Source organism: Ornithorhynchus anatinus, chromosome X1 (genome assembly GCF_004115215.2).
Source record: "Ornithorhynchus anatinus isolate Pmale09 chromosome X1, mOrnAna1.pri.v4, whole genome shotgun sequence".
Lineage (NCBI taxonomy): Eukaryota > Metazoa > Chordata > Mammalia > Monotremata > Ornithorhynchidae > Ornithorhynchus > Ornithorhynchus anatinus.
Genome location: NC_041749.1, coordinates 41,457,861 through 41,468,861, shown reverse-complemented (window position 1 = coordinate 41,468,861; position 11,001 = coordinate 41,457,861). Strand labels below are relative to the sequence as shown.

Sequence of the window (11,001 nt, the reverse complement as noted above, 5' to 3'; positions counted from 1 at the left end):
TTTCCTGTGGTAAACATCTGGAAGTCCTGGAAGGAATCCTGAAGGAAGATGATTTCAGAGCCCTGGAGAAGTAGTCACTGCTCTCAGAAAGTTCCAGAATTCCCCTTAGAATTCAGACTGAATTCTGGCTAATGCTTTTTTTCCTCGGATTTCCTCATGTTTAAAAACAACCCTCACTATCTGAGGCCCATGTCTGAAGTGTCATTTTTGGAATGAGGGGTCTTAGAGGACAGAGACTATCAATCAATCAATTGTATTTGAACAGTGCTTGGTACGTAGTAAGTGCTTAACAAATACCATCATTATTATTATTGAGAGCTTACCATGTGCAGAGCACTGTACTAAGCACTTGGGAGAGTACAGTACAATATTACAGAGTTGGTAGACACATAAGGTAGAAAAAAAATCCTGCCCTCCGTTATGCTCATGGAGGCTTAGAAAGTTTGTTTGATATTGGTAAAGACAAACAGTATTAAAGACTTGTGACTCCAGTAGAATCCACCATGATTAGAAGAAAAGAGACTAACATCATCACCACCACCATCATCATCATCATCATCATCAGTGGTATTTACTGAGCACTAACTATGTACTCAGCTCTGAACTAAGCACTTGAGATAGTACAATACAAGAGAGTTAGCAGACACCGTCCCTGCCCAAAATGAGCTTACCAATTTATTATGATAGCAATCCAAAGGGTACTTATTTATGAGAAACCATGTTTTGTTGCTTTTATGGTACAGAGTAAGGAAGATCTCTTCTGATTTCAAGACCTTTAACTGTATTCAAACCAGGAATCACTAATCACATTATAAAGTTGTATTCCAAACAGTTAGCAATATATCTAAAAATCAAATAAACAGCTAATTCTGCCCCCACGATAAGGGCCCTTCCTCCCTCCCTCTTTGAACTATTGATGAATTTGATAAAGAGCAAACCATTTCCTCAGACAAGCATATATAGGGACATCAATTTTAACTGACATCGAGTTTGGCATGTGGATAAGAAAGAAGTTTCTAGATCTAATTACAATGTACAAGTATATATTCTTAATGTTTTTCGGTCTGGGGGTCCACAGCCGCTCTGTACCTTTGAAGATATCATCCTTTTCCCCACCTAATGCTACTATCCTCTGTTCTGAAATTTTGCACGATCTTCAAGAGGACAAGGAAGAACATAATGTAAGTGTGGTTTTTTTTAACATTTTCTTGTTCTTTTCATTTTTAAAAGATGAAACTGACTGATTTTCATTGCTTTCAGGGTCGCTTTACCACACCAAAGAACTTAGAGGTAAGAAGCCTCATTTTGCAACATTGCTTAAATAGGGACTCTAGGAATGATTGGAGTGTTACAAGTTTTTCTTAATACAGAGTTAATCAGAAATGCAACCCTCATGTTCTAGGAGCACTGACTGAATTCTCTACTGGCTTGTCATTATGGCATCATTAATGATAATAATAACAATAATAATAATAATAATAATGGCACTGTTCTAAGTGTAGGGGTAGATATGAGATAATCAGGCCAGACACAGTCCCTGTCCCACAGCTTAAGGGAGAGAAAGGACAGGTACTTAACCCCCACTTTGCAGATGAAGAAACTGAGGCACAGAGAAGTCAAGCGACTTGCCCAAGGGCATGTAGCAGGAAAAGGGGGCAGCCAGGGTTAGAACCCACATCCATACTCTTTCTACTAGGCCATGCTACTTGCCTGATAGTATGAGACGATTACTTCTTCTGGTTATTGCTGGAGACCCTCCCCAAGCTTATGCTACAAACAAGAAGAATGTTAGGGAATTGAATCAATTTCATTTCCACTATTCTTTAGTCTATCTCCAGCGTTCTTCTCTCGAGCTGAACTAGGTTCACAGGGAGTCGAGAACTGTCCCTGGAAAGCCAAGGCCCATTTGGGTGCCAGAAATGTAGCCTCCAAATATGCAGCCCAGATGCAATGGGGTGTCTTTCACTGCATCTTGAGTAAGGGGCCTGAGAACCCCCATTGTCAATCATCTCCCAGCTCCATCCCCAAGAGCACATTTTCTTGTCTCGGATCATAGGAGGAGAGGGCAAAGAGTAGAAAACGTTTATTATAAACTTCGGTTCTTATGTATTTAATAATGATACTTGTTAATCACTTACTATATGCTAAGGACTGTACTAAGCACTGGGATAGATACATGTTAATCAGGTTGGACATAGCCCCTGTCCCACATGGAGCTTACACTCTTAACCCCATTTTACGGATGAGGTAACTGAGGCCCAGAGAAGTTAACTGACTCGCCCAAGGTCACACAGCAGACATGTGGCAGAGACGGGATTAGAACCCTGGTCCTTCTGACTCCAAGGCCCGTGCTCTATCCACTAAGCCATGCTGATTCTTTTAATTAATTGTAAGCTAATTAATTGTAATTTAATTAATTGTATTTCACCATTCATGTTTTTTCAAACAATAGTCACCTAGGGACCCTTTTAAATAGTCAATACAACTATTGACCATTAAAATTATAATTATTATTATCATTATTATTAACTCCTCTGGAACCTCAGGGTACTGAAGGATGACCCTGCTGGGTAGTAATGAGTACAAATTCAAACTGGAGTAGGGGTGACAGAGAAAGGGAAGTGGCAGTTTCTGACCTTTGCTCAGTGACCCTGAAAATTGGATTCCTTCAAGTCTCTTGACCTGGGCTGGAGGTGACTGTCTCAGTTAATCAGTAGTAATTATTAAGCCGCTTCTGTCCACAGAGCACACGATAGAGTTAAAAGTCATGCTCCCTGACCTTGGGAAGTTTACAAGCTAACGGGGGAGACAGACTCAAAATAATGAAGATAGGAGGAAAAAGAGAATAGGAAGATAGAGAAATGCTTAGCACAGTGCTGTGCACACAGTAAACTCTCAATAAGTACCACTGATTGATTCTGCTGTACTAAGATTTCAGTTCTCATCTTAACTAATCTATTTTACTCAACCACAGTGTTTATATGTATCTCCCAAGTGCTTAGTACAGTACAGTCCCTTAAATAGGGACTCTAGGAATGATTGGAGTGTTACAAGTTTTTCTTAATACAGAGTTAATCAGAAATGCAACCCTCATGTTCTAGGAGCACTGACTGAATTCTCTACTGGCTTGTCATTATGGCATCATTCATGATAATAATAACAATAATAACAATAATAATAATAATAATAATAATGGCACTGTTCTAAGTGCAGGGGTAGATATGAGATAATCAGGCCAGACACAGTCCCTGTCCCACAGCTTAAGGGAGAGAAAGGACAGGTACTTAACTCCCACTTTGCAGATGAAGAAACTGAGGCACAGAGAAGCATACAATAAGTGCTCAATAAATATGACTGACTGAATGTATTGAGCTGTCAGAGGACACGATCTAGTGAAAAGAAAAAAACGAATCAGGAGGTGAGATTTCAGAAGGGCTTTGGAGATGGGGAGGGGTCCCACTAAGCAGATTGGAGCACTCTCCCCGCCACCCCCCACCAAATACATGTCCAGTTGTAGTTCCAGGCTCAGGACAATTGACCTCGGTCTCTAGACTACTAAAGTTGTCCAAACCTCAAGTTAGAAGCTGAGAGCTCCCACCTGTTTCTCCCCTTTCCTTCCAGGCACATGCTCACGTGCTTCTTGCCATTCCTTAGCCTCTCGGCAGATGTAGGAATCTTCTCATTCCTCTTGCTTCAGCAACAATCAATCTGTCAGTCAGTGGTGTTTATTAAGCACTTATTGTGTGCAGAGCACTGTACTAGGCATTTGGGAGTCCAACCCAACAGAGTTGGTAGACATGTTCCCTGAGGACCAGGTTCCTCATTTCTAATAATAATAATAATAATTGGCTCTAAGAGCCAAAAATTGTAGTAAGTGCTGTGGTCAATGCAGCGTAATCAAGTTGGACACAGTTCCTATCCCACATGAGGCTAACAGTCTAAGATGGGAGAACAGGTATTAAATCCCAATTTACAGACAAGGAAATGAAGATGAAGAGAAGGTAAGTGACTTGCCCAAGGTCAAGTAGCAGGCAAGTAGCAGAGTCAGGATTAGAAACCACATCTTCTGACTTTCAGGCCTGCGCTCTTTGCCTCAGGCCAAAACAGTGTCCATTTTCAAGCCTCCGCAGGTTTTCATTCATGAGATTTTTGCTGCATAATTTTCTTTCAGAGGGTTGTTATGAAGATTTGCAGTTCTCTTAAAATTCCAGGCACCGTTAAATTTCTAATCTGATTTGCATTTGGAAAAGAAAATCACTAGAAAAGAATGTAAAATCAGTTCAATTTATTAATTCCCCGGGGAAATTCCCTGAGGATGAAATTTACTGGATTATGAAATGGTCACTTGTAGAGAAGTAGGGGAATTCCCACCACTAAGGACTGGACTGACCCAGTGGATTTATAAGGAATTTCCTGCAATAAGGAAATGGACTGGAAGTTCAGGCCTCTCTTTTCAAAGCTAAAGATAGAGCAAAAAACATTTCATCACTGAAGTGGATCATCAGAAAGTTATAGTGCAATATAAAAACATTAATGAAAGGCGTGGAGCAAATAGGTTTTTCTTTTTATTACTTATTAGTTACTTTTAGTTTTCACTGCCTTAAAAAAGCCATCTACTGCCAAGTCCTGCTTAGTCTTTCTACACATTACTTTCCAGATCTATTCCGTCCCCTCCACCCACAGCTACAACCTCAGGACAAGCATTAGTCATATCACAGCTAGGTTGTTTTCTTACTGCCTGCTTCATTGACTCTAGTCATTCCTCACTTGAATCTACACTGCACCATGAATCATCTTCTTGACATATTGCTTAGTGACCACTTTTCCCTTCCCCCAAACCCTCCAAGGGGTCCTTCTGTCCCTCTGCATCCAACAAAGGCTCCCCACAACTGACCTCCGGGCTCTCCACCAATTCCCACCCATTCGCTCTCTTCACCTACTGTTCTTCAGCTCCCTCTCTTCCTTCCCCTCAAGTCTCCTGCCTCAGTCCCCTCACATGGTTCCTCTGACTTGGACAATAGTGGTAATAGTACTAGCAATAATAATAATAATTGTGGTATTTGTTAAGTGCTTACTGTGTGCCAGGTACTGTACTAATGGCTGGGGTGAATACAAGCAAATTAGGTTGGAACAGTCCCTGCCCCACGTAGGGATCACAGTCTCAATCTCCATTTTACAGATGAGGTGACTCATCTGAACCAGAGAAGTGAAGACACAGAGAAGTGAAGTGACTTGCTCAAGGTCACACAGCACACAAGTGGCAGAGCTCTTCTGACTCCCAGGCCCAAGCTATGCCATGCTGCTTCCCCCATAGTAGTTGTTGTTGTCTTATGCTGTAAAGTCATGTCCAACCCATAGCAACACCATAGACACATCTCTCCCAGAACGCCCCGCTTCCCCCTGCAATCGTTCTGGTAGTATATCCATAGAGTTTTCCTGGTAAAAATACGGAAGTGATTTGCCAATGCCTCCTTCCGTGCAGTAAATGAGTCTCTGCTCTCGACTCTCTCCCGTGCCGCTGCAGTCTAGCACAGGTGAGTTTTGACTTGTAGCAGATTGTCTTCCACTCTCTAGGAATGGAATGGACAGGCCTCTGCTTAACTCTCCCTCCTGTAGTCATGACCGGTAGAGTACTAGAAACTCTCCAGCTGTGACCTTGAGAGAGACCCGTAGTAGTAATCGTAATAATGACACTTGTAAGCACTTACTATATGCCGAGCACTGTTTTAAGCACTGGGGTAGGTACAAAATAATCAGGTTGGACACAAGTCCAACATGGGGCTCAGAGCCTAATGATAGTAATATAAGTGTAGAGGAGTAGGAGTAGCTCACTGTGGTCATGGAACATGTTTACCAACTCTGTTACGCTGTACTCTCCCAAGCACTTAATACAGTGCTCTGCACACAGTAAGAGCTCCAAAAAATGTCACTGATTGATTGAAATACGATTGATTGATAGTAGAAATAACACAGAGCAATGAACTAGGCATATGGGAAGTACAGAAAAATGAAGTGCCATGTTCCCTGTCTACAAGGAGCTTGAACTCTAATGAGGGAGAGGGACATCAAAATATTTAGAAGACTGTCAAAATAAATAAATTGACCAGATTTAGCACGTGAGTGCTAAGATAAGTACATGTGTACTCTCCCAATATTCAAACCTCCTAAAATTCTGCCACTTCAAAAAAAGCCTACTCATATTGACTATCAGCACCCCAGCTCATAGAAACCTATCATCCACCTCTAGCCCTCATGTTCTTATTTATTCCCCTCCTCAGGATTTAGATATATATGTCTATTCCACTGCCCATCTACTATTCATTTTGATTGCTTTATTAGTAAATGCATTGATGTCCCTCTTCCCTGTTTGAATGTGAACTCTTTGTGGGCAGGGAAAATGCCACTGCAGTGTTTTGTACTTCCAGAGCACTTTGTACAATACCCTGTGCCTAGTGGTTTGCTCAATACCTACAATTAATATTTGCGGTATTTGTTAAGTACTTACTGTGCACAAGCACTGTACTAAGCACTGGGGTAGATACAAGATAATCAGGTCCCACAAGGGGCTCACAGTCTAAACAGGAGGGAGAACAGGTATTGAACCCCACTTTGCAGGAGAGAACTGAGGTATAGAGAAGTTAAATGGCTTGTCCAAGGTCACACAGTAGCTATGATGTCAGAACTGGAATTAGAATCCAAGTCCACTCATGCCCAGGCCCATGCTCTTTCCACTAAACCATGCTGATTTTATAAACCTACCACCTAGAGTTCTGAATAAATGAACAGTGCTTTGCACACAGTAAACACTATAAATATCATTGACTGATTAGCATTATTTCAGTTATCTTGGGATCAAAGAGATTTGATTAATGTTTCAATCTACCACTACTCTTCAAAAATTGTTCATCTCCTGAGCTATCGCCATGTCTCCTTAGCTATCGGCATGTACATTTGAGACAGATTTTAATGTGAGATTTATAACTGTAATGGCCTATTTATTTCAGTGTCGGCCTTGCTTTGCTGAATATACGCAGATGTTTATCGTCTCGCTCCACCAAATGTTGACCAACAAATCTGATTCAAAGTTGCAAAGAGTTACACAAAACATGAAAGCCCTGCAAAATGTCTGTTCAGAATTACATGTGAGTTGGCATTCAGTTTTTAAACTTTTAAAAATATTGATAATTGTAAAAGCTGCTGGGTGGAATAATGCATTTATTGCTCTTTAAAAATGTTTATAATTTTAAAAAGAACTGAACCTGTGTCTTGCTACTGAGCCGATCTCTGGTGGTTTATTCTTTAGTAAAGATCTGTTCACACTATTAATCTGAGAGACAGTACAATCAGTCAGTCAATCAATCACTGGTATGTATTAATAATAATAATAATGTTGGTATTTGTTAAGCGCTTACTACATGCAGAGCACTGTTCTAAGCGCTGGGTTAGATACAGGGCAATGAGGTTGTTCCACATGAGGCTCACAGTCTTCATCTCCATTTTACAGAGGAGGAAACAGAGAAGTGAAGTGACTTGCCCACAATCACACAGCTGAGAAGGGGCAGACAGAGCACTGTACTAAGCACTTGGGAGAGTACAATACAGCAGAATTAGCAGAATTCTAGTACGACTAGTAATAGAGCTTCATACCAGGGAAATTTCAACATACTATTGATTCTAACTGGGCATGAATAAATCAGTTGTATTTATTGAGTGTTTACCATGTGCAGGGCACTGTTCTAAGCACTTGGGTAAGTACAATATAATAAAGTTGGTAGTTGCGATCCCTGACCAAGAAGAGCTTACAGTCTTACAGAAAGAGTAGGGTATAAGGATTGCACTTTCCAAGCGCTTAGTGCAGTGCTCTGCACACAGTAAGCGCTCAATAAATATGATTGAATGAATATGTATGTAACTACTGTGAGGCTGGGGTGAGTATCAAAGTACTTAGGGAGTACTCAGCCAAGTGCATAGTCACCGCAGAGGGGAGGGCCTCTGCATCATGGCTTAGTGGATTGAGCACAGCCCTGGGAGTCAGAAGGATCTGTATTCTAATCCCTCCTCCACCACTTGTCTGCTGTGTGACCTTGGTCAAGTCACTTCAATTCTCTGGGCCTCAGTTACCTCATCTAAAAAATGAGGATTAAGACTGTGAGCCCCACATGGGACATGGACTGTGTCCAACCTGATTATTTTGTATTTAGCCCAGTGATTAGTACAGTACCTGGCACATAGTAAGTGCTTAATAAATACCATTTTTAAAAAAAGCCCTGTGGGGAAATAAAGGCTATAGCAGGAGGACTTCTTGGAGAAGATGTGGCTTTAGGAGGATTTTGAAGGTGGGGAGAGTGGTGGTCTGATGGATACATAGTGGAAGGAGTTCCAGGCCCAAGGGGGAATGTGGGCCAGGAGTCTGTGGTAAGATAGACGAGATCAAGGTACACAGAATAAGTTGATGTAAGAGAAGTGGAGTGTGCAAATTGGATTGTAGTAGGAGAGGAGTAAGGTAAAATAGGTGAGTGAGAGCTGATTGAGTGTTTTAAAGCTATGGGAAAGGAATTTCTGTTTGATGCAGAGGTGGTTGGGCAATCATTGGAGATTTTTGAGGAGTGGAGCGATATGGACTGAACAGTTTTCAGAAAACTTATCTGAGAGGTAGAGTGAAGTATGGACTAGGCCAGGGAATGTGTCTGTTTACTGGTGTATTGTACTCTTCAAAGCACTTAGTACAGTGCTCTGCACCCGGAAAACACTCAATAAATGTAATTGAATGAATAAGTGATTAGAGAGCGGAGAAACAGGATTCAGGGAGGTCAGTGAGGTGGCTGTTTTTTTTTTAATGGTATTTGTCAAGTGCTTACTATGTGCCAGGCACTGCACTAAGCCCTGGGGTAGATACAAGATAATCAGATTGGACTCAGTCTCTGTTCCATATAGGGCTCACAATCTAAGTAGGAGGGAATAGGCTTTTATTCCCAATTTACAGATGTGGTAACTGAGGCATGGAGAAGTGGAGTGACTTGCCCATGGTTACACAGTAGACATGTGGCAGAGTTGGAATTAGAACCCAGGTTCTCTGACTCCCAGGCCCATGCTCATTCCTCTAGGCAAGGCTGCCAAGGTTACAGGCTTGTGAGGTAGGCAGGGTGGTGGTGTTGTCTTCAGTGATGGGAAAGATAGATATCTCTACTTGGAGAGTTGGTAGACAGAATTACTTCCCTCCAGGGGCTTGGAATTTTATTTTCAGGCCCCGACTTCCCTCCACCTTGGCTTTCGCCACTGAGTTGTCCCAGCTTGGAAATGGCACCTGCATTCTCGTGGACCTGTTCCAGGAATGCACCAGATCTGGAGCATTTAGGAAGTCAGGAGTCCCCACGGAGAAATGTTCTAGGCTACAGAAGTCTCAGACTTACTTCTACAAAACGACATGTATGACATCTTTATGGTACACTGCCTGTCCAGCATAATGCGTGTGAAGCCACATATGTATCTGGGTCTGCTACTTCTGAGTGTCACATTTTGCGTGACCAATGTAGAGCTTATTTAGGTTCTGCAGTCTCTCAGTTCCCAGCCTAAATGGCTGCCAACAGAAAAGATTGCTCACAGCTGACTGAACAATCCCTGCCTCTTATGGATACTTCTGTTTAAAAGTCTGTCAGTGGGCCAGAGATGAGTTAGTCTGCCTTTCTTATACACATCATAGCTTATAAAATGTCAAACAAAATGAGGTTTAAATGTCCTCACCCTAGCTCTGTCATGATATTCGGAAAATGGACTCTTTATAAGGAACTATTTATATGTCATTGCCCTGGATTGTGGAAAGTGTGTTTTCCTGACTTTTTGAAATGTAAAGTCCAGTATTATTATTCTGAACTCCCAATTGCCATCTTAATAAGATTCACAGAAAAGTATGACTTTTGGAAAATAATGATATTAATGATGATAATTGTGGTAGGTATTAATAATAAAAATAATGATGATATTTGTTAAAGACTTACTATGTGTCAAGCACTAAGTGCTGGGGGGAGATCAGAGTTAATCAAGATGGACACAGTTCCTGTCCCACATGGGGTTCACAATCTCATGGGAGGGAGACTAGGAATCGAATCCCATTTGACAGACAAGGAAACTGAGGCCCAGAAAATTAAAGCGAGTTGCTGAAGGTCACACAGCAAGCAATGGCAGAGGCAGGATCAGAACCCAGGTCCTGTGACTCCCAGGTCTGTGCTCCTTCCATTTGGCCGCACTGCTGCTCGGTGACATTTAAGAGGGATGGAGGAGGAATTCTGGTCTTCTGGAGTTGGGGAGAGGACCCCTGCTAACTTGTATTCATGGGGCTCGGGAGAAAGAGAAAGACTGGGATTTTTTTCCCCACTCAGGAATGTCAATTAACATTCTTTTTTTCCTTCCTTTGAAGAGAAATAACACCCATAACCAAACGTGCAAAAGTCTGAAGACTAGCTTTCCTTTGTTTAAGGACAAACTAGTGACATTTGTGCGAGAGATCAAAGGAATAAATTGTAACAAGATGACGGAAGACACCTTTGGAATAACTGGATCTTCTTCGGGGCACTTTTCCACTCAAGGCCGGAAGGTGACAATGAAGTTACGAGAAACAGAGAAGCTAAACTGGAGAAATGATAAACACAATCAGAGGGAAAAACCGGTGATGTTGGAATCATAGGGATGGGACCAGGGAATGGGAGTGAGAACAATGTTGTGGAACAAGTGGAGTGGAAGTTGGAAAGCACAGTTGTTGAGAAATGACCTTGCAGCCTGTCTCAATTGGAGTCATCTATTTTAATTAAAAAACATTGAGATGAACGAACTCAGCACTCCTGCTCTCAGAGTTCTGACTACCGGTGCACTTGTCCGACCAGTTATTTCCCAAACTTCCTGGTAGCTTTTCAGCCAGCCAGATTTCCTGATGCCCAGTGTCTAAAGGCGGCGGAAGGCACTGGCAGACTTCATCTCACCAGTCAGACTGGCTGATATGTTTTCCAG

At 41.9% G+C, this 11,001-nt stretch overlaps 1 protein-coding gene across 1 annotated transcript; it reads left to right on the top strand.

Moving 5' to 3' along the window:
• Nucleotides 1-973: 973 nt before the first annotated feature.
• On the top strand, nt 974-10,681 carry LOC114806573. The gene is made up of 4 exons (XM_029051703.2): nt 974-1,181; nt 1,261-1,290; nt 7,005-7,142; nt 10,415-10,681. Exons 1-4 carry the CDS (start codon nt 996-998, stop codon nt 10,679-10,681), a joined length of 621 nt encoding a protein of 206 aa, XP_028907536.1. The 5' UTR covers nt 974-995.
• Nucleotides 10,682-11,001: the final 320 nt, after the last annotated feature.

Bases quoted from the DNA above. Each gene is read 5' to 3' on its own strand.
- LOC114806573 (XM_029051703.2), top strand. From the start codon at position 996: ATGTGGATAAGAAAGAAGTTTCTAGATCTAATTACAATGTACAAGTAT. The intron at 1,291-7,004 runs GTAAGAAGCCTC...TATTTATTTCAG, and splicing joins CCACACCAAAGAACTTAGAG to TGTCGGCCTTGCTTTGCTGA. The intron at 7,143-10,414 runs GTGAGTTGGCAT...CTTCCTTTGAAG, and splicing joins ATGTCTGTTCAGAATTACAT to AGAAATAACACCCATAACCA.